Source organism: Molothrus ater, chromosome 1, assembly GCF_012460135.2.
Source record: "Molothrus ater isolate BHLD 08-10-18 breed brown headed cowbird chromosome 1, BPBGC_Mater_1.1, whole genome shotgun sequence".
NCBI classification, from domain to species: Eukaryota; Metazoa; Chordata; class Aves; order Passeriformes; family Icteridae; genus Molothrus; species Molothrus ater.
The window spans coordinates 83,571,493-83,596,043 of NC_050478.2; the positions used below are offsets into that span (position 1 = coordinate 83,571,493).

A 24,551-nucleotide genomic window follows, 5' to 3' on the forward strand; every position below is an offset into this window, starting at 1 on the left:
CTCCTTAATTAAGTGTTTTAATCAGCCAAATACTCTAGAAATATATAGGGTCTGATTCCTCAATGGCTTGTGCTTTTTACAGGCATTATAGAAAGTATGAACAGCAGTTCCTTTTGCAGAAGAACATATATGAAGAAAAACAGTTTACATAGTGATCAGAGACATAGAAGTTTGGGCCAATTCACTCCCAAGTCCAGGGTAGTTCAAACCTCCCAGTTTTATATGACCATGCCCTCAAAAGGTACATTTGACATATAAAGTACCTGTTGTTTGAGGATTCCTTGCTCAACTTCAAAATCAGACTGAGTTAATTCAACAGCTTTGCTACCAATTTATGACATGGAAACAGGCCAAAAGAGCCTGCAGTGAGTTAAACTCAAGTGAAAAATGCTAACATCCTGTTCAATGCATTTTAAATCTACTTGGGCAGCAGTACAGACACTACTGAAACACAGAGAAATTGAGCTCTTGTATTTCTAAGGGGTTTTGCATGTTGGAGGAGTCTCAATTCAAGATGAGAAATAGTACGTGGATTGTTCCCGCACAGGAAAACAGACCTTCCTGCTCCACCCTGAGGAGTAAGTTACAACAGCTTCAGGTAAAGAAGGCTCTCTTGCCACTTCTTGTCCAAAGGAGGAATCAGGATATATTAGACCAAATTAACATTTTTCCTATGCCCATTGAGTTGAAAGGAAATGACATTCACCCCCTTAAAGTTTCACATCAAGTACATCCTACTTCTTGTCCAAAGGAGGAACCAGGATATGTTAGACCAAATTAACATTATTCCTATGCCTAATATTTCATAAAATATTTTTTTCGGAATCTTTCCACCTTAAAATCAGCATTAGAGTTGCAAAATCAAGTATCTTCACAATAATTTATGAGAAAATTAAATTTAGTCTGAACCTTCATTGGCAGGAAACAGTTTAGAATGAGCCTTAAATAATTAAGTCAATTTATTAATTAATAAAGTGCGGTATTATTATATTATAATAATATAGTGTTCAATTGGCATTGGTTTAGTTCATGTATTAGAAATTAAAATTCTATAAAGTAATAGGAAAATATTTAAGTCATGGTAACTGCCAGAAGTTTTTTTTTAAGTAATTATATTTTGAGATAGTTTTAGTAAACAGATTTCTGTACCAAAAGATTATATTAATAGCAATTCTATTTACTTAAATTCTTTTTCTCAATCATGCTAATAGTCAAGATTGGTTTTCTAGATCCAGGTACTTTAATGACAGCTGTCATTTCTAAATTTCCTATTCATGGTAAGTGCTGTGCAGAAATATTACCATTTCTATTACTTGTCATTTTAAAGTCATACAGGAGAAATAATTTCAGTTTCTAATCTGTCTCATTTAAGTGTAACTCTTTAGACAAAAAGCCTGCAAGATATAAGCTGTTTTACGTTGTGCAAGTGGATCTCTATATTTTCTGTCTGACAACTACACCACTCATGTGTTTCCTAAGTTCCCTAATTAACTCCCTAAATTAGGGAGTCTAAAAAGAAACTTTACCATCTAGTATGCCAAAGTTAAAAATGCAGTATCTCTTCAGTAAGACCAAAACTTCCTATAGATGGCTCAGAAAACTCAAATGTAATTAAGACACTTGAAGAAACACACTCTACATTGTCCACAAGAAGTTTAATTATTCAGTTAGGGTAAAATGTAATGCCAAAACTGTCAACATTAGTAAGTTAAAAAAAAAAAAACCCAACAAAACAAACAAACAAAAAAAAACCTAGGGAAAAACAAAACAAACCAACCAAACAAAAAAATTAAAAAAAAAACCAACAAATAAACAAACTAACATTAAAAGTCTCATGTTCTTTACATCAGTCTGAAACTCAGATTGTACTAATAACACTTTAGTGCAATAATATGGAAATGTCTTTTCTGGAGCAGACAATGTCTTTCATGCCTACTCAAACCAAAGACAGTATAAATACTCTGATGTTTTAGTGACTATGTACTAAAATACTGCTTGTGGGTTTCCCTTTTTTGTCAGAAAGTAGAACTTTGAATTTCATCTTTGATCACAACCAGACCATAGAATAAGATCCACACTCTAATTAAATAACCTAGTTTAATACTACCAGAAAGCTTAAGCAATTTACTGTGTTTGAATTTCCAAACCTCACTAGGAAGCAGAGACTGTTACCTCCACCCTGGCATGCAACTTCTTTGGCACATGGGAAAGCGAAACACCCCTCTCTCCAGCACTCTCTGCTTTTTTTTTATGGGGGAAAGGAATCAAATTAAATAATCCTTTAGCTTTCCTGCGTCCGTCTGCAAATTCATACAGGGACAGGAAGTTCAATCCCACTGGGTGAGCGTAGATGGCTAAATCATCTGATCAGTCCTAATTACCGCAGTACTCCTACTCCTGTCCCTCCAGTCCTTGCCGCTGGAATCACAATATTCCTTACAGACTGTAACCTCAACATCACATTCTTCGACCCTGCAGGGGGAGGAGACCCTGTTCTATACTAACACTTTTTCTGATTCTTCGGTCATCCAGAAGTCTACATCTTCATTCTCCCAGGATTCAGAATCATCTCTCATGTCACGACTTACTATGCAGGAAAAAAGAACCATTTGGCTTTATGGGAATAGTATGAGCTATACTATCTATCAGATTGCTAGGCTTTATCGCCTGAGCCCACCACATATGCACAGTAGGAATCGACATTGATACCCGAGCATACTTCACATCCGCCACTATAATCATTGCCATTCCAACCGGCATGGCAATGTAAATGCTGGCAGGTGTAAAACAAAACACACGGGGGAAAGCTCCTGCATTATGGAACAGCGTGTCCCAGAGAGCAACGCCAACTTCAAACTGCCAGGCTGCCAAGGGGGTGCTCCCAAGGAACAGCGACAGGACCAGAGGAAACGGCCTCAAGCTGCACCCGGGGAGGTTCAGATGGGATGACAGGAAAAATGCCTTCAACGCAAAGGGCTGTCAGGTGCTGGAACAGGTTGCGTGGGTTGCCGGCAGGAGGGTGGGCAGGAGGAAGAGTGGGAGGAGGTGAAGAAGCAGGGGTGGCCCGTGAGGCGGCCCCGCGCCCCGCCCGGCCCCTCAGGGCAGGCTCGCCGCTCTTCCCTTCCCTGCATCTCCCGGGCGGAGGCGGCCGTGTGGGGCTTTCCCGGCCGCAGCGCCAGCTCTGCCCTCACCTCTGGCGAAAGCAGGGAAGGGAGGGGAGCAGAGCAGAGGTTTTCACATCCTCAAACCCCAGGGAAACATCTGCTGCTGCCGCTGCCGCCGCGGTGCCATCCGAAATCGCCCGGCAGCTGGGTTTGGTTAACTTGTCCCAAGCCGTCCCCTGTCCAGGGACAGCTCCTCTAGAGCAGCCAGGCTTGCGGCAGCGCGGGCTGCACCCGGCCAGGGGCGCGGGAAACTGCGCTCCCGGCAGCTCTTCCTTAAAAAAAATAGAAACCAGGGTGTCCTGGTTTAGAGCAAGTTTGGGAAAAAAACCTCCAAAAGGGGGCCCATCCAGAAAGCAAACCCACACGGCCCCTCCCCGCAACCGGTTCGGGAAGGATTCCTCAGAAAGAAATGGAAAGAACCTGCTTATTTAACAGGCACAGCACCCCCCAGCACACAAAATGAACAATACCAGATGACACCACTCTTTCACTGCTCTGAAAAAGATGGCAAATTCAGAAAGTCTCTCCTGGGGGTGGTCACTCTGTTCTCAGTCCCTCCGGCGCTGGGGCAGCTGCTGCAGGCCACAAGGTGCAAACTCTCGGTGTTCCCAGGTCCCAGTCCGGAGCAGGTTCGAGTAGGTCCAAAAAAAGGGAAAGGAGGAACAGTCCAGGAAAAATTTGGAACATGGTAGCAAAATGTAAATAAACTCCTTGTTCCATTTTTAGCAGATCCCTGCTCAGGTTTTGTGAGTCCAGCAGCAGATGCTGAACAGCAGCCCAGTGTTGGAAGAGCTAATGAATCCCTGGCAGATTACAGTGATTGGGAACCTCCCCAGTGTCCCCACCACAGGTGAGAGAGCCCAGCCTGACCATGGAGACCTCCTGGAGGAAACCAGCCAGGACAGAAGGGGGAAGTGCAGGGTATGACTCAGAGGTAAACTGTTTTTTTAATCACTGAAGAAACTGGTGGTGCTTAACAAATAAATAAAATGAGTTTCTGAACTCCATTCCCCAGTGTCCTAAAGGAACAATCTTATGTTTAAGGAACAATACTAAAGGAACAATCTTACATTGTGGAACTGAATATAACAACTGCAGTAAAGTGTTTTTATTATTCATTATTCCTGCTGTAGCAAAGAGGTACCAGTCAGCAAATTATAATGAGAATTCTAATGCTAAAAAAAATGGAAAACAACTTCAAAGGTAATTAACTGTTTTTTTAAAAAATCTGATTATGTAAAATGTGAAATTATTTACTATAGCTCTAATGAACACCCACTTTATTGCAAACTAAGAAACTAAAAATCACTCCAAAGTTAGGAAATCCCCTGGATGCTTCTGTGTATTTTAGTATTTCCTGACAAGTTGCAATGCAGCACATTTAGAGACCTGTTACAATGTCTGGTTAATCAGAGAACAGTAGTTTTTGAAGACTGCCATCACATATTGGTCAAAGTACCGCATTACCCTCTTACTTTATATCAGTGTCTTACAGATAAATTTGAGTCTGATTATTTTGTAGTGATTGTAGCACCAAAATGGAAATTCACTCCTTATAACATAAAGTAAAATTGGTTTGATGGTTTCAGAATTTTCTGATAAAAATTGTGGAAAGCAGAAATACCTGCCCAGGATTTATAAGGAAGGATGTAATTAACAATAAGCAATATGTTTGAAGTTACTTTCAGGGACTTTCATAGAGAAATGCTCAATACAGCTAGAACAAAATTTTGTGGTATCTCACGCTATATGCTCATAGATGAGGGGAGGCATTTCTTTGAACATGGTAGCAAAATGTAAATAAACTCCTAGTTCCATTTTGCTACAAAATAGTGCAGTTACTGCACAGTTAACAATAGTTTATGCACGTTACTGCAAGCAAAAAAGTCTCTAAGTACCATAAATTCTGGCAGTGGTTTTGGTTCCCAATTTCTGTACAAACTTTGCATTTTAAATCACTTCTTGCTTAATACAGCCATATAAAACAACTGTAAGGAACCCAAGAAACCACAAGGGATAAAAAATAACTACATAATTTTCCTTTTTTTTTCTTTTTTTCCCATACCATGCAATTTTCACTCTTATTTATCTTTATTTCACTTTATTTCACTCTTATTTATCTTTATTTATCTTTCTCATTTACTGTTTTCTTCTTTTACATATGAAAACAATACTACAGATATCAGTCAAAAATGTTCAGCTGTTTTTCTCTGCAATCCTCTGGAAAAGTGAAGGGGAAGGAAGATTTCAGATAAGCAATTTTATCTGCCCAATATTTTTTTCCAATGCAAAGAAAAGCAGGCAGAGAGAGACATACTCTGGCACATAGAGACGCACCTGAAATGAACACAGACAAAACCTGAAAATTAATGACATCAAGTCAGTAATCTGGGTTATAGTCAAGAAAGTGCTCTGAAATGGACAGTAGTTATAGGAAGCAGAAAGAAACTGTCTGGTGGCTTTCTGATGTTATTTTATTCAGGAAAGTCACTGTTAGACTAAAATGCTGACCCTGCTAAAGTTGTCAGGAAAAGTAAAACTGAACTCAGGGACAAACCTTGAAACAGATATAGTGCAGCATAAATTTCTTAAGGAAGTGGTGTAAGTGCTCTTCCAAACCTAATACGCATTTACAAGGTTTTTTTGTGATGCTGAGGTATTAACTTCAAATGTGTAAATATCAATATAAAAAGTTGATGAGTTTTTAGGTGCTATTTTTAATGAAACTCAAAAAAATATCCTGATTTTAGCTTTATGATTCAGACCCTGACTACCAACCCCCAAGCATGTGATGAAACTTGCTAACCCTTCTAGATACCAGTCCCAAAACATTCCACAGCTAAGTCATTTGGGGAAGTTGTGCTGAAAGAGAGATCAGTCAGGCATTTTATAAGCAAATTCTACAGTCACTTTCTCCACTGTGTCTGGGATGAACATAAAAAAAGAGAGAGAAGGAGCCTTTGAGACAGATGAGCTGTGGTATACAAAACATCTGCAGCAGACAGTTCTCTATTGTGAGAAGATGTAGCACTGTGGCTTTGGCAGTCCACAACTTTGAACTTCTCTAGCAGACTTTTGCATCTGCTGAGCAAAGCAAACTCTGTGAAGTTCTGTAATAACAAAGCAAGTGTGAGAAGCTGGTGAAGAAGGTTGTTCTAAGACTGAAGAATCAGAGAAAGGACAACAGCTGAGGAGCTATTCTCCACGTATTCCATACAGGGGAGGTGCTCTGTGCTGGAAGACCAGGCCTTAATAATGATTGCCTGTGGAGTCCCCTTCTCTCAGTCATATGACAACAGAATTTTCTACCCTTTTCTCCGTGGTCTCAAGCTTTCTTTGCAGTGGTTAGGAGGAGGATGACCTCAGAATTTGACCATACAGGTGTATTTGTACTGGGGACCTGGTTATGAAGTCTTCCTGCCCAGTTTGTAAATACTGTTCTATTTGTAAGCCTTAACACAGAGGTTATGGGGATTGCAGAATGAACCAGGTTATCTGACAAGTCTGATAAAGAGCAGAGATGATTTCTTGCCCCTGCTGGAAGCTAACACATCTGAAGACACAGTTTTCTCCAAAGCTGGGAAATGAGAAATAGGAAATACTATAGAGTTAACTTATAGACTTGGTAGTAACCACTTTTTAAAGATATAAGTAGTTTACTCATGCTGCTACTAGATTTTTAAATTTCTCCAAAAGCCCATGTAGCCCAGCATTTCATCTGAGACTGTGGATAGTTAATAAAGTCATCATCCTTCCTCCAAATATTTTCCAATCATGTGGTGATTTGTTGATCAGGGATTCCACCACACAACGAGGAGACTGTGTGTTTTAATAGTCATGCATTCACAGATTTGTCTTCATTAATATATATATTTGCTTTTTGAGCACATCGCATACATTCTAACTCCCTACTTACAGATAATTTGTAAATATATTAGGCAAAAATGTCCTAGGCCCAGATGGGTTATCTGGAGGTCTCTCTACCAGTGGTCTCTACCCACCTGGAAAACTGATTATTTATCCCTTCCTTCTATCTGTGATCTTCTAACCAATTATTTTTCCATGATAAGATCTTATTTTTCTTCTACTGTATCTTTAAGAGGCTTAATGCAGAACTTACTGCATTTTTGGTAACATTATATTAATTTCACAATTAATATATATTATTATATATTAATTTCACAATATATGTTATAATATATTAATTTCACAATATTAATATAATGTGACCACAATATTTGTGGTCACATTATATTAATTTCCCTCTGGCCTTTGAATAGGGAACCCAGTGGTTCCTCTGCTGAACCAGTAAGCATTTTCTCCACAGTAATCATTACTCTAGAGAAGTAATCATCACACTGACTGAGAGGTATCTCAAGGTAGGATTCCAGCCTCTTTTCCATTTCAAATATTGATAGAAAATTACCTTAGGCGGTATTTAGGTACTTAGTAAGTTAAAAGTTCTGACTGCCTGTAGAAATAGAAAGAAGAAAGTTTAATCAGAAGCAAAAAAAAAAGTAAAGTGAAAAGAAATGTGCAACTTGAAAAACAACAAGTGAAGTATTTACAAACTTTCAGACCTTGACAAATTAGATGTCCAGACAATGACCAGCCAAATTAAGTTCAACAAGGGGAAGTGATGGAATCTGCACTCTGGTTGTATGAACAGACTGGGGAATGAGATGCTGGAAAGCAGTGCCATAGAAAGGAAATTGGGAGTCCTGTTTGATGGCAAGCTGACCATGAGTCAGCAGTGTCCTGGCAGCCAGGAGAGCCAACACTGTCCTGGGGTGCATCAGGCACAGCATCACCACCCGGGCAAGGGAGGGGATTGTCCTGCTCTGCTCTGCTCTGCACTGCACAGAGGTGACCTCCCCTTGAGTGCTGGGGGCAGTTTTGGGAGCCAAAATATAAAAAAGACATGAAACTGTTAGAGAGTTTCCAAAGGAGGGCAGCAAAGATGGTGAAGGGTCTGGAGGGGAAGTCATATGAGGAGCAGCTGAGGTCACTTGGTCTGTTCAGCCTGCAGGAGACTGAAGGGAGATCTCATTGCAGTTACAGCTTCCTCATGAGGGGAAGAGGAGGGACAGACACTGATCTCTTCTCTGTGGTGACCAGTGACAGGACCTGAGGGAAGGGCCTGAAGCTGAGTCAGAGGATATTAGGTTGGATATTAGACAAAGGTTCTTCATCCAGAAGGTGCTGGGCACTGGAACAGGCTCCCCAGGGCAGTGGTCACAGCATCAGCCTGAGAGACTTCAAGAAGTATTTGGACAATCTTCCCAGGCATTTGGTGTGACTCTTGGGTATGGTCCTGTACAGGGCCAGGAATTGGACTCGATGATCCTTGAGGGTCCCTTCCAAGTCAGATTATTTTGTGATTCTGTGAAAAATGTCCTACAGCATATTCAAAAATATCTGTGCTATTAAATACCCATAAAACAATGAAATGTGTAATAGCATACTGCCTAATAAGCTAATAGATCATCTGGAAATAAGGTAAAAGACTTGAAATAATCTCTTTAAGGCTGAGTGCCATTGAATAAAACAACTGTTGTTTTACTAAGGGTTAGATTATTTATCATACTTACAGTTACATATTTCACTTTGCATTTGTTCTTCCTTGCCCAATAGCAGAATAATTCATTGTTAATTAAACAACTTAGGTTTTTTTCTGTTGCTTATTTTGCTATGTATGTTCTCTCCAATATAAACTGGTGAGGTTTATGCTTAGTTACAAGTAGTTTTCAAGGAGTCATTTGTAGCCTTTTCTTTCAAAAGACTAAAAGAGAGACAAGAAATAATGTTAATATCTTTATCGTTTGTATATAAAGAGAAATAGAATAATTAACCAAAGAATCAAGTGAAAGAATCTGGAAAAGTAATTTTAACGTCATTTATTTAGCATAACTGTTGCTGGGCCCACTAAAGTTAATATTCCTAATTTTAAAATATAAGGGTCAAAACCAATACATAGTGTCTGCAAGTCAAATACTAGCTGTTTCTTTTTAAAACAGTTTTTGCTTTTGTTTTCACTTCATTTTTTATCTTCTAAGGTGCTACTAAGCACTTTTAGATACCAGAACATACAAGACTACAAAAAAATTTTCTAGCAATCAGAATTTCTGCTGTTTAATGTCATTTAGCATAGGATTTATCTATGAACTTTAGTTATCTAGAAGTTTGTATCCAGTCTGTGCCTTTCATCTCTACTTCCCCTGTAGACAGTGAAGAGAAACTGTAGTTTCCAAAAGGGCATGCTGTACATCTGTCTTCAGCACCTGTCAGAAGTATGATGTGCCTGGTGTCCAGTCTCTACTTATGTCTCCTCTCCCTTAACTGATTATTCAAGTTCAGACAAAATAAATCCCTTCACCACTGTAAGCTTATTGGAGAAGAAGCTACCTCTTTCACTTAGGGAGTGAGACCATTTTAGAGAAGACAATCCTATGAAAAATCCTGTGCAGTAACTACTTGTTCCCCAGCAAGCAACATATAATCCTCAGATTTTCATTTCCTATCAAAAAAGAAGTCTATACTTTTGTTACTTTCTACATCTACATTACATAGTCCTTATAACTATCTACCAGTGTCATTCATTAATGACTATATGGGAACTTTTTCTCTACTCTTTTTTTTAAATTGTTGATCTAGAGCTTACAAAGGAGTTCCTTGGGATAATATGTTTTCTTCCAAAATATAGCCTCCAATATCAACAGGGGAGATGTTGGATGATCCTGTTTCCCAGTATTTCGCAAAAAGAAGATACAATCCCAAACCTAAAATAAGCCAAGTCAATGAATAATTTCTTTGTAAGTGTTTTTAGGTTTGCTAATGAAAGGGAGCCTAAATTTTGTATAGGTCATCCACATAAACCCACAAAAATATTTTCAAGTAAAAATAATCCCAAGTATGCATTAGAGGTCACCACCACATGTGGCCTCATATTATTTAACATTTCATATTTTTTCCCTGCGCCCCCCGTAAATTGATACAGAAGACATGCATGCAGAATGTCAAAACAGAGTACAAGGGTATTGATGAAAAATTGATCGATAGGAATGATCTAACTTAATAAATCTCACATTAATTTGGTTTACGTGTGATTATTAACTGTAACAATTATTATTTTTAATAAAACTAAAATTCATTCTTGCAATTGGTTCTGATTGCCTGAAGAAACTATTAAGTCATATTAATTAGCTAATGTTGCATACAAGAAACATTACTTTGCTATTATGATTTTAGGTTGTCGGAGACTTCTGGGACAGAGTCCAAACAAGATCTTTTACCTCTCCACAGAGATCTAGTGGTTTGTAAATTTCAGGTTTTGTGAATATTGGAGTTGTCTGAACAGTCTTTTTACAAAGTCTGTGGACAGTTAATTATCTCAGCAGACTAAATTCAGCAGCATTCTGTAACTAGAGAAATTAAGATATTCAGTTAATAACTGTATCAAAAACATTTTTTGCATGTTTCTCCTGTGAGAGAGTTAAATATAAAAAGTAGAACAGAAGAAACATGTAAAGGGAATGATTCTCATGATTTCCTACATCTGATGTTTGCATTAAGACATGACATCTATGAAAACACCATGGTAATTATACCCATGCACTAACTAAAGGGGGTTTTTGCTGTGTGTCCAAAACAATCACTTCTGCACTGGTGTCTTTTATTTACTCTGTATTTCACCTATTTAAATCTATCTCAGAATTAAGCATTTTTGATGAGTCCAAGAAAAGGTCACAGAAGTCTTAAAAGGGGTCAAATAAGAACTAAGTTGAGACAAAGAAAGACAAGTGAGCAAAGTATTATAGAAAAATAAGAATATGTCTCCCTTCTGGACTATGAGCCAGAAGGTTTGCTCAGGCAAACTCAATGGATAGGTGAGTTGCTGGGCAGGGTCAGGCATACAGTGGGAGAGACAGGTACCTCAGCAGGGTGGAAGCATAGATAGATAGATAGGTAGATAGATAGGTAGATAGATAGATAGATAGATAGATAGATAGATAGATAGATAGATAGATAGATAGATAGATGATAGATAGATAGATAGATAGATAGATAGATAGATAGATAGATAGATAGGTAGATAGATAGATAATGCTATCATGGTTTCTTGAATGACACTCTTTCAAGGGAATATAGTTGTGGACAGTGAGAGTTGCTTGCAGGGCCAGACCAAGAAAGAAATTCAGACCTGATGTTAAATTGTCTCAATTGTTCTCAAGGACTCAATGAAATAAGTGTTGCTAGAAGGGAAGTAGTTAAATTTTAAAGAAAATTTGCTTATACTGTCCTATGAAATTTACTGAAGTCCTAATATCAGCAGAGGTTAAAAGATAAGATTCTGCCTGCTGAGCTGGTTCATTTAGCATATATGCCAAGCTAAATATTTGCCAGTCTTTTACCAAATTCAAATGAGCACTGTATTATTCCAAGAGCAAAACTTTGATTTGTCACAACCTGTCTTTGGGACCTCATAAATATTCTATCAGAATGTTCTGTCTGGTGGAAAAAAAGTTATTGATCCATTTTGTATTTAAAAGTATAAGCCAAAGCTCTCAAATCTGTCATATCCCTTTGTATGTGTAAGTATAGTGTCCCTAGGTTGTTTCAACTTTTGTCATTTTTTATTAAGCCCAAGCAGTCTCTCATTTTCTGAAACAAGAACTGTAGCTGGACTATGTTATTTAAACTTAAGGCCTTTTCTGGTGGCAGAGGAGAGTGTATGCTGAGTCTCCTTTGCTTGTGGGTATCTCCAACTTTTTACCTGTAAACTAGGACTCAGAATCTATTCTGTCCGCTTTGTAAGAGGATCCCAGTCCGATGATAAGAATAGCCAAAAAGATGAGAGATGACACATTTCTATGTTATTTCCATTTTCCCCCAAGCCTCTCTGAACATATGCATTAGAGCTGTCAATCTTTATGTGCTGCAAGTTCAGCAGATGATTGCTTTTATCTTGGGATATGCCAAGCACACAGGGCTGTTCATCTCTGTGTTCTTTTCTTGTGGACCATTTTAATAAATAACTAGAATTTTGGAGCATGCAGTGTGTGGTTCAGCTGCCTCCACCAGCTGTCTAATGAATAATGTATATATATTTGATTTACTTTCTATCTGCTGTGTTGGTGCAGTAAATTTTGAAGGCAGTGCTGATGTAGACTTAGTCCTACTTAACCATGTTCAAACTTCCAAACCTCACTACACAAGCACTGCACACTACTTTTCACTTAGCATGATTTTGACACTGCCTCTTGCATTCTTGTTACTTGGGAAAAGGGAAAAACTGGTAAGAATCTGATCTTGGGTGAAAAGAATGGAAACATGTTTATTTTGAAACTATGCCATACTTTCATACTTCGAATATTTCCTGTTATTTAGTATAATGATCTGTTGCATGTTTGGTGAGTAATATGATTTGAATATTGCCATGTCAAAAGTGTGTGATTGTTAACTTTAGTCACTAGATGGCCTTTGAGTGTGCAAAAGCTCCCTGAGTGCTATTGGAAAACTATACTTTTAGCTAGATCATTAAATTTGAAGGTTTTCACTTTAAGCCATTCCTAAACCTGTCTTTAGTAGCTTGAGCTACTAAGTGCTCATTTGTAAACTTTTGAGAAAGGAAAATGGCAAAATAGCAGCTTAATTATAAGAATTAAAATAATAAAACAAAAGAGAAACTAGACTTTTTTTTATTTTTTAAATTTAAACAGAATTTCTCTTTTCATCAGCCTTTCTTGTGTGTCCTTAAAATGGTCTTCCCCAGCTCACATTTGTGAGGAAAGTACAGGAAGGATACTTCACTGGGTAAAGCAGAGGGTCAAAAGCGGTAGAAATATTGCCCTCCCTGTTCTGAAGGAAAGACTTGATGCTGGGTGTTACATCAGAGCATGTGCTAAACACACCTGGCTGTTGGGAGCTGCCTTGTGAGTAGCTGTAATTTTTGCGCTACAGCTTAGATCTGTTCATTTATGTTTCTTACATCTGTTTCAGGGTGAATGTATACCCTTTTGCAGTGCATCACATGCTGTTACCTGTGTGGGGAGCAGCACATCATTCTTCACAGAGCAGCAGATTCACAGGTAAAGTGAGGTGCTAATCATTGTAAGATTGTAAGGTAACATTTGATCCACATTACTGCAAACAAGACTATTAATCCCAAGCTTTTATGACATAATGCACCATTCTGATTATTTTATCTCACGTTCTGCATAAGTCATCTGGTTTCTCAGAGCCTGCATTTAACTTTTCTGCTTGAAATTATGACAAAACCAGTTTTAAATGGTTATTGAGAAATGGCTGTGCTTTCAAAATACAGCACATACAGAATACAGCATAGTGCTGAACAGAGATGTCTGGGTTGAGGTGAGGTTACAGAGTCGTTAACCTTTAGTTCTGCTATACTGCCGTTATGGTGGAACTTTGAAGAAGAGAAGCAGATGTGTGCACTCTGCTGCAGGCAGACATCCTATCTGGGACTATTTGCATCAAATGGTGTAATGGAAGATTTGTGGATAAGTGATTCTGTATTGCCTTCTCTGGAATGCTGCATCTCATTTTTCTGTTTTTTAGTGAGTGAGGCTATGGATTTAATTGATTTTTGGCAACAGGGAGACCAAGACCTCTGAGATTTAAAAGATTCTGACATCTCAAAGCTCAAAAAAACTCAGTTGTAAAACACTCAATTCCATCTGGAAAATTTTATTAAGATTTTCACACTTATTATTCATCCATGACTGTCAGACATCAAGACTGCTATGATTTTGAGCAGAAGAAAGAAGGAAGTCAGAAGGCATAAAATTTTGCCTATAATTTGTTTTTCTCACTTTGTGTGTTCGCCAGTAATTTTGGAAAGATGTGTAGAGGCCATTGAACTCAACCAAAATCCTTAAAAAGTCAGATATATACTTTGTAAATATAAAGTGTAAATCTCTCTTAATAAACAGTCACTTTCACTCTCACAGAGTAGCAGCAGCACTTCCTGCTTGCAGCACTTGGGCAACAGCATCAGTGCCCAGGCATTACTCCAGAGTGAGACACTGTTCTTCCCCAAACTATGCAAGAAAGTGGTTGCCATTCAAATTATTAGCAAAGCTGAAAGTAACTAAGAGTCATCTGTCATGTAGCTGCAGAGACAAACAGGAAGAGTGGTGAACCTGGGCATGTTTTTTCTGGTAGCCTTGCACCCACCCTCTCTTCCTTTTGGCAGAACAGGAAACCATCTTCTGTTTTTCTTTTTTCTTAAGGAATTAGAAAAAAGATAAAAGTCTTAACCTGAGCTGTAGTTGAGCCTAAAAGCCCCTAATACAAGATCAGTGTTGTGAAGAGCTGCTGTGCATATATCCCGCATTCTAGGTTATATTGTGAAGCCCTTACCATGCAACTTGGAAGTCTTACAGATGTAAATCCAGGTGCAATACTGGTGATAAGGTCATTCACCATATTCCTGGTGAATTCCTGGAATCTGCAGCACAGTTAGGAAAAAGGCTTCATATATCCTGAACCCAAACATACTGTTTTTTAAACTGAACTCTCATATTTAGGCTTTTCAAATATTTCTTTGCTCAAACTTGGTTTCATATAATATTAATTAGGATGAAGTGATGGTCATACTTCTTTAAAATTAGGCTGAAATAAAAATGAAAACTTAGGAATCATAATCATGTGTCATCCAGCTTTTCTCAGTGGTTCAGATATCGAATAACTGTGGGAGCTTGCAGCACATGTAAAAAGCCATGTCATAAATGTTGTGATTCATCTAGAAGTGCAAAATTTATGAATATGAACTTATTAATAACTGTGTGGGTAATCTGGTGGCAGTCTAGAATAATCAGTGAAAATGGCCCAAAGAGAGCTATGGATGTGCTCTTTGGGTCAGACTCTTCTCTGCAGGTGACCAAAAATCCTGGATCATAATTCAGTTCTTCTCATTCTCTTCCAGGCTTTCATTAAAACCTGCCTTTGGGGAAAATCATGAATGGCATAGTCTCTTGAGGTCTCTTCCAGCCCTGGAATGTAGCATCATTCTTAATATTCATGGTTTGTATATGCACTCCTGAATTTGCTTTAAAATGAACTTGTTGCTCTTTTTCATCCCCAGATATGCTGCAATGTATGCCTAAAAGCTGGAATCTTCTATCATATCTTTGTCAAGGGTGACATAGAAATAAGTTCTTTTTTGAAAGTGAGAGTCAAAAAATTAGGAAGCTGTTGTGGGAGAGCATTCTGAAAATCTCTCTCTGATGCAGTCCTCTTTCACCAAGAGACCTCATAAAAATTTTTATAAAACTTATAATCCCATTGTACAGCTCAGTGCTTGAGTAGGCTACACTGTCAGAACACATGTAGTGTAGGCTTAAAACTTATCTTTTTATCCCAACAATTAATGAGTACATTGAATACATTGATATTTTTCTATTTTCAATGTATGTTGCTTGTGTGATTTTTTAGGTGTACTGGATAACTGTTGCCCAGTGGCTCAGGGGGCTTTTGTCGTATTTTGAAATGCACTGCTTTTTTTAATGCATGCTTTCCTTTTCTTCATTTTTTCCCTACCCTCTCTACTTGTCTGCCAACTGTAAACTCTCTTGCATTTGCATTCTTGTTTTTTCAAACTCATGAAGTGTAAATTCCATTGGAATCAGTGAATTAAAGGTATCTGCTTAACAAGATTTCCTGAACAGGGATAGGATTGAAAATCTGTTCACATATTTTGCAGAGCTGAGGCCTCTAGGATTTCTTTTACAAGACTTTAAACTCTGAATTAATTGTGTCTGTTTTCCTTGGTTATTTTTGCTTTGTTTCTTAGTAGTTTGATTGTTAATAATTCCCTGATAATATTAATTTATTTGTGGAAGATGAATACTGCATTTGGCTGTATATGTCACATAACTACCCATATATTAGCTAGGTAAGCAACTGAGTGCTAAATGGCTATGTTTTGTGCAGCTAGCCAGGCTTTCAAAAATAGTTCAGCAACCACACATGAAAACCAGAATTCTGAAAGAGCTCACATTCTGGGTGCACGTTGATCGCTAAGCTCCTGTGAAAATCTGGCCACAAACACCACAATCTGATCTCCTGTGTCTAACTGCTGCTCCAACCCACATATGCACCAAGGAAGAGGAGGACAGCCCAAATACTGGAAAAACATCGTGTTTTCAGAGGAAATTTTGCAGCAGACCTACAGTGACTTCCAGGAAGGCTCAGACTGATAAATTCTATAAGCACTTTTGAGACGTGCGATGTTGTTGAAAAGTGAAAATAAGTAATGACCCAAATCATTGTTTCTTTTTATAAAACAACTACTTTGAAATACTGTCTTTCTTATTTAGAAGTGCATTTTGAACTCAACAATTTTAAAAACTGTAGATAAACTGCTTTTATTGGATCATGTGGGTTTCCAACATAATCATCTACTGTTCTTTTTTTCTTGAAAATATTTATTTGCATCTTTTATTTTGTATAATTCTACTTCACCCCTGGCCACCAGCATTTTTCCTCTGTTGACTTCTTCCCCAATCAGCTACTGAAACAAGGTTATGCTCTATGTGGTATTTTAGATTCTGCAGGTGTTTTAAGGGTCAATGGAAAAAAGCCTCCCACGCTTTGGTGATGGGGATTTCCTCTGTAGCATTCAGGGGCTGGGCTCTGGTCTGATAGGCACAGATAACTCTTCTCCCTGGTATTGTTAGAGCTCCCTTACGCCTTCAGTGAGCTGGCAAAACTTAATGTAGTAATAGTGTAGCACATTTAGTGCATTCCAGCATGCACAGCAACACTTTATATCAATCCAGGTTTATTTCCTATATCTGACTTGTGCTTTTCTCTTTAGTATGTCTTTGGTGTTACAACAACTTCCTGATTCACTTCTGTGCCTACTGGAATCTGCCTCTTGACATTTGACAAAAGCAGTTCAGACAGTGATTATGTTTTCTTGTTCCACAGTGCAAGCCTCTGCCTCCTCAATTAAGTAAAAAATGGGGCAGTCATCATCTTTTCAAAACTTTCTACTCATTCCTCAGCTCTCCTAATCCACGGTAGAGGGCAGTGCTTACACAATTCATGTGCATTCTCACCAAGGGTTAGTTACATAGCAGTGCTTTTGAAACATCAGCTAATGCATTGCCAGAACGCTGGTAAAAGAGGTTACAACTGGTTTTTGACAGGTACAAATTGACAAGGCTGAAATGACCTGTCCAGTGCCATAGGCGTTGTGTGTGTGAGGAAGACAACAAATCTGATCAAAAGCATTTGATTGAAATGGGAAACATGCAGTTGCTAGAAAGACAAAGTTCTAAGTGTTTCAAGTCCTGCAGTTCTTGCACAAAGATATTCTCTGAAACTACCCTTTATTCATGGTTTCTCAAGCACATTGAGCAAAATGCTACTATCACATCAGTACATCTGTAGTGACTTCGCATATTTCTTCAGTGTAGTCAGTTTCCAACTGTCTATGTGCATGCATCCCTTGAAAATTCAAGTTATCAGAAACTCCACAGGCCTCAATTAGCTGGGAACAGGACTCTCTGCTGTCCTGCACCTTGCACAGTCATTTCCAAGGGCTGCTGTGGAGCTTTCTCATAAAGTATTCTTTCTTCAGAAACTGACAGCTTGTCTACCATACATGCCTGTTTAGTAGTTCTCCAGTTTGACTCGTTCAGGGGACTGTGGAGGCAAGTGTGTGTTGAAATATTCTACTTTGGCCTTTTCCAAATGAGATTTTATTGCTGCCTTGAAATGCTTTATTGTGTCTGAAAAATATTGCCCCATACTACAAAGGGGGACTGAAAATTTTGAAAGCAGAATAAAATTGTTTGAAATTGTAGAAACAAAGTTTCCCAGTCCAACATGATACAACATATTTGGGGGAGTTGCCATTTGATGTTTTTATCTTTTCAGGAACCCCAAACCCATTTTTAAGTACCCATTCCCTATTGTGCTTTGATGGCTGAGGGAGATGGGTGTGAAATGAAACCCAGAATGCTGTCGGTCCTATTCTCTCCTCTACATTAAAGCACTTTGTTTTGTCTTCACAAGTAATCTTAGATATGTTCTTTCACAACACAAAGGAGTGTATGAATTTCCTGACACAGGATCGTGCCTGAGACATTTTTACCACAGGTTGTTCTGTTTGGCAAGTAATATCAAAGAGGCAAAAAGGATGTAGAAGGGCACAAATGTGTTACATTTGGAAGAGAATTTGAGGTGGAAACCAATTGTTATACAGCTTTATATAGTGAGTGAGATTTGAGAGGCCTATTCTATAGTAGCAAAAACCAAAAGCAGTATAATGACTTCATATGGTGATTTAGTTCTATTGCATTTTTACAGGGGTGTTTATAAGGAAGAGTAAGATGTTAGGAACTCTTTGCTTGTAAGTGTTAAGGTAAGAATCTACTGGGTATCTCACTAGATAGAATTTTTCCACAAAGAGCTTGAGCTGATACCTCCATTGCTCAAGCTGAAGTGCTAGATCCAAGGTTTTCAGGAATTACAGATTATTTGGGGGAAATCTATATTTTACTCCCATACAAACAGGTGATGTGGAATTTACATGGCAAACCTGGGCATCCAATACCCTGGAGGCACTATAGACCATCGCTTCCAGCTGCTGCTTCTGAACAATATGTATCGTCTATGAGTCCTGTGTTATAGAAAATTATCTCAGAGACCTTAAGGGGTCTCAAATAGCTCTAAATATCAGTATGGAGGGCCTACTAAATTAAATCCATATTGATCTTCCTGATCATTGCCAGGAAATAAAAACCTACAAAGACATCCTAAGATGGTAAAGCTGCCCTTTAAATCCACTGTCCAGTTCTGGGCCCCTCACCAAAAGAGTACATTGAGGTGCCGCAGCATGTCTTGAGAAGGGCAATGAAGTTGGTGAAGGGTCTGGAGCACCAAGTCTTATGAGAAGCAGCTGAGGGAGCCAGGTTTGTTTAACCTGGAGAAAGGGAGGCTCAGGGGGAACCTTATCTGTCTTTACAACTACCCAAAAGCCAGGTGGGGGGTCAGTATCTTCTCCCACGTAACCAGCAACAGGACAAGAAAATATGGCTGCCCAGGGAAGTGAAGGAGTCACCACCCCTGAAGATACTTGAAACAAATGTAGATGTGGCACTTGGAGACATGGCTTAGGGTGGGCTTGACAGCCCTGAGTTAACAGTGAACTTGATGATCATAGATGTCCTTTCCAAACTTAGTGATTCTATGATTCTATGGACATAAAAAGCAGAAGAACACCAATGCAGAGGCCGCCAGAATCACTACAATTCACTTGAAAAATCTTAATGCCTGCACAGATTCAACTGTCAGCACTATATATTTGTTACTGTTGACTAAGAGCTGCTAGGATGATAACAAGGAAGTGTATGAACAAGAAAGATGTCATGGTTACAGAAAGAAAGCTTGATGACGGCAGCACAACCACAGAGGAGTTTTGTGTGTTGCCCAGTGGTAGGCTGGCACTTAGTTGTTTTCTTCAGCAGCAGCAATAGGTTAGCAGCTCATCAGAGAAAGTGCACAAGAGCTAGATGGCATGATCCAAAAAAACAAAAGCACAAAGGGGTACTTTTTTAACCTCAGTTTCTTCTGCTTTATCACCTACATAACCGCAGTACAGTTTTGCATCTTCTTTGCAGGTTCCCAAGAGAGCAGCTGCTTTGCTGTAGTGTAACCTTGCTTACTTTCCTGGTACCTTTATCTTCTCTCTGTTCAGCTCTCTTCTTTTACAGATCCACATTCATCCCACATATTATGAATGTACCAGCTTCTGTCAATTGTTTCTACCAGACAGTCTAGAACAAGTCTTCACCTTGGGTCATTTTTCAGGTTGACTTTTGGGTCACGTTTGCCCATTTATGATGCTTTAATCTTTTCTTCTACTTTTGCAAGTTTCAAAGGTGAGAAGATTTTATCAATCAGATTCCTCACAGTTATATAGTTATAATTATATAATTATAATTATAGTAATATAACTGCATAATAATACAGTTAATATATTAATATAGAAATATTAGTGTATATAAAATATAAAAAGTATTTTATAGAATATTAAAGTACACAGTTAATATAATATGTAAAATTATGATAATATAACAGTATAATTATTATGTGATTTAACTTCAAATAGGCTCATAAAATGCTGGAAGCTACTAAAGGACTTCTTGTAGTCATCTACTTCTCTTTGTGACCCTCATACACTTCCAAGGAAATCACTGGAATTTCATGACATGTGGCAGACATATGTAGCCCATTACCAGAGTAATAAAACTGGGTTCACAGTTTGACTGATTCCTTCAGAGTGGTACATATTCCTTCAGATACATTTTCAGTTTTGGATGAATTTGTGTGCTTACAGTTACAACAACCCAATATCCATTGTGTCCTTTGGTGGGATCCCGATATACAGAAAAAATTTTGTACTGTCACGTAATGTGCACTTAACCTAACAGTTGTCTACTTTGACATGAAAAAGCAAATTTGAATGCAACCCATTCTGGCCAATTCTGAAAACATGTCCTACTACTGTAAAAGGTTTTCAAGCCACTTGTTGCCCCTGCACAGCTGCTGTCAAGACAGAGAGCAAATTTGTTCCTTGCCCAGCCAACTACTCAGTGATTCTCTATAGGCAACAGCTTCCCAAGTGCTACACAACCTCTGTACTGATTCTACAAAGCCATCCTCTCTGGAGAATCATAGACTGGAGCATGGCACAGGGAGTGTAGCAGTATATGAAGATATGGGCTAGTGCAAGGTTACTCCAAACAGAAATAGATAATTAGGTGGTCCTTCTGCTAATTATGGGTGCAAGGACTACAACAGATACCACCAATGCTCTCATGCCAAATACAGAGTCCTATGTTATAACTCTGGTAGGTAGATACAGTTTTTTGTCGTTACCTCTGCTCTTCTTGTGAGGAAGGTCAGAGTCAAGTTTCCCGCTACAAAAGTCAGAGATACACAAAGTCTGATAAACTGTATCTCTCATATGTGTCCATTTGTGCATCCCCTGCTGAGCTTAGTTGTAGAGAAGGAGCTCATCAGCTGCATGATACTAGTAATACATGCATGATACTAGTAACTCTATGCACACTTAATAGTTAAAGAAATTGTTTGTTTTACACAGAGTTCAGGGAAGATGAAGAATACTTGAGAAATTACTAGAAAGGAAGCACTGCTATCAGTGCTATATGGTGTGAAGACCCACAAATGACTAACAGAGGTGAGGTGTATAATCCCAAATATTTAGTTGAGTCAGCAGATGAAACAGCTTGTTGTAAGCCATTACTTCCATGGGTATGGGCAGTCTGGATGTATATGCGTATGTGTGTCCTATGTTTAATTGTATAGTCCAACCATGTCCTACTTTGAGATGTCAAAACAGAACAATATCAATTATACTCTCTGAAAAACTTCGAGTTGCAAAAAAAGGTACTATATTGAGGCTTTATATTGTTTTATTTCTAATACTAATGGATTATCTGAATTCATATTACCTATTTTTTCTTTAATTTTGTGCATCTCTGCTTCATCTTGCAACAACTGTTATCAAAATTTTCTTTGTACTGCTTCAGATAAGTAGAGTTTTTTTACTCCACATCTTTAAGGGCCTCTGCTTTTCATTTTCACATTAAAACACCATCAGAATTAACAAAAGGCTTTCATTTTCCAAGATTCGGTGCATACTGTCTCAGTTCAGTGGTTCGCTCACACTAGAATTTAAGTTGGTGTCTAAGCAGTGTTGTTACTACTACATCTTAATAAATTCTTAAGGGAAATTTAGAGAACCTTAGAATAATTTGGGAAATCATTTAAGTTTTAGCCCATGAGAAATCACACCTGTTGGCTTGAAATCTGTTATGTAAATTTCATATTTGAAGCTGGAAACTAAATATGAGCTAAATCTGTATCACATTTTTAAAGAATATGTCCTTGTTTTTTGTGGTCTATGCAAACTCTGTGATTTCATTTCTTCTTTGTGATTAAATGTTGCTTCTAATCATTAATATTATACAGATACTAAACCTAAACAGATTGAAGAAAAAAGAATTATCTAAAGAGCTCACCTTTATAATGTCTAACCAGAGATTTGAGCCCAGATCATCAGGAAGATCATCATAAGGTTGTTTCCCTGACTTTAAAGAAGCTATGAAAGTTTATATATTCTAAGCACTTCTCGTTTTATTATTAAGAGATTTTACCCCATCCATCTTTGATAAACCTTATCCATTTTAGAACTTTATATATCTATAAGTCATATGTCAAGCCTATAGTCATTTAATTTATCCTTTCTCTATCCCATCCCCCTTTTAACTATTTCCTTCAGCACTCCAAATATTCCTGGATATTCTGGCAGGGTTCATTGGTCAGCAACTCACCCAGCAAATTCTAATCTTCCATCAACAGCCCCATCAGTAATTGCAGGAATGCATGGATAGGTATGAGGTATATTTTTCAGCTTGTTCAGAAAAATTACTGGGAAAATCATAATTGCATTTATTTAGTTAAAGAACAATTAAATGTTACACATTATATTCTATTGACTTTAAAATACAGAACAGTTAGGGTTGGATCCCAGTACATTATTGTCATGATAATCTGAAGTCCTTTTGAGGTTTTAGAATTTTTCTGGAGCATTGTATGTTATGTGTTGGGAAGATAACTTTTTTTTTTTAATAAATGTCTTTGTTTTTTTTCAAAAATGTCTTTTTTCTTTTTTTAATTAATGTCTTTGTTTTTTTCAAAGAGGCCCATGAATGCAAAAGTTATCAATTCCCAAAAGAAAACTGCATGGAGTTTCTCAGTTGGTCCTGGCAGACTTAAGAAACAGGTATTTGCTATGAAAAAATGGTTGTTAAAAATGGGTGGGTTCACTTAAAAGGTAGTGAGAAGCAAAGTCATACCTTGCTACCACACTGACATAGCCTGGGACCCTGTGATTGTGAAATCATCACAGCTCCCCATCACTATCGTGGCTGCCCCATTAAGTGAATTAATAATCTTTATCCTCACTTGCTCTTCCATAAAAGGCTGGTTAAACCTGTGGGCTAATATAAGTATTTAGATGTCTAACTTGTTGATTTCAAAAGATCTGGACACTTCAAAATTGCTGAAAAATCCTTTTCCTTTTGTTAGCATGAAAGGTTTCAGATGCTGGCAAAGAACTAGCTTAGCCTTTCTCCCTAATAGCTTAGTAACTATTTGTTTCTCCTCTGTCCTTTATGATTTTGTGCTTTAGATTCTGCTTTCTTGTTATCTGTAGTGATCTAGGATGTGGTGACACTTTTCCAAGTTTACGTGTTTTCCTGAGAAATTGATCTTCTAATTAAACTTTTAATTTGCCTTAGGATTCTGTTCACAGCAGAATCAGCACATCACACTTTTTTTCAGCACTGTCAGTGAAAAGTATCCAGAAAAGGCTCGGGGAGATTTACAGAACTGCGTGGCTTTTAAAGAGTTCACCTTGTCAAGAGTTTCACCATTTTGATGAATTACCTAACTTACTTTTCTGCTGCTCCCCATCCAGTCACCTCTGCTCTTTTTCTCTTGTGGTTATACTTGGAAAATAGGCAGTCACCTGTAGTTGCAGGCTGCTGTTGGCAGGGAATGGAAAGATGCAACAAAGTCCTGAGTTTCCATAATATGATAAAGCTGAACTCAAAGCAGTCTCAGGCAACTCTAAATGGCTTTTAAATGTCACAAACAAATAAAAAAGGCAAATCCATCTTAGCAAAGATCATTTAGAGACTTCATTAAGGTACCAGAATTCAAGAGCGAAAATGACAGGCACCACTGTGATCTGAAGAAAATACATCAGTTACTTCCTTTTACTTTACACAGATGTTACTGTGGGTGTAGGTCACAGTGGAAGAATTTCCTTCATTTTTAATGTATAGCAAGAGCAGGGTTCTCATTCTGTGCTAATGGATACTTTCCAGAATCAGGACAGAATCTCCTGACCTTTTTGAAGTAGGTTGTGTAGGAATAAACTAGAGAGCATAATCACATCCAGAGATTGCAGAGCAGGTTTTGCCACCCTTAGCCTGAGCAAATGTACCTATATGGTACATTTCCCTAAGAAGATATTATCCCTGATAGCAAAATTGTAATAGGTGTATGGTCCTACTTGTGGAGTAGGACCATAGTCCTTAGTGTTTACTGAGCTAAGATAGAACATTCTAGTCCTTTATGAAACTGCTACATAGAGCTATGATGGATGCTGAGAATCTCCCCTCAACATTAGTTACTGATGCCCATAAAAGAGACATGCTTAACATTTGATTCCTTCCCTTTATAAAATAAATTATAAGAATTCCTGCTGATTTCAGGGATCACAGGTCAAGCTAGACTGTAGTGAAGTGAAGAGAGATTATT

At 38.1% G+C, this 24,551-nt stretch overlaps 1 protein-coding gene across 1 annotated transcript; it reads left to right on the forward strand.

Moving 5' to 3' along the window:
- Positions 1-2,770: 2,770 nt before the first annotated feature.
- On the forward strand, positions 2,771-22,615 carry SPATA48 (spermatogenesis associated 48). Its single transcript, XM_054514926.1, is given in 9 exon segments — positions 2,771-3,019; positions 3,857-3,999; positions 4,001-4,085; positions 8,364-8,470; positions 9,819-9,957; positions 10,413-10,480; positions 11,714-11,754; positions 12,287-12,389; positions 22,504-22,615. Coding segments are annotated over 9 exon segments (1,047 nt in total).
- Positions 22,616-24,551: the final 1,936 nt, after the last annotated feature.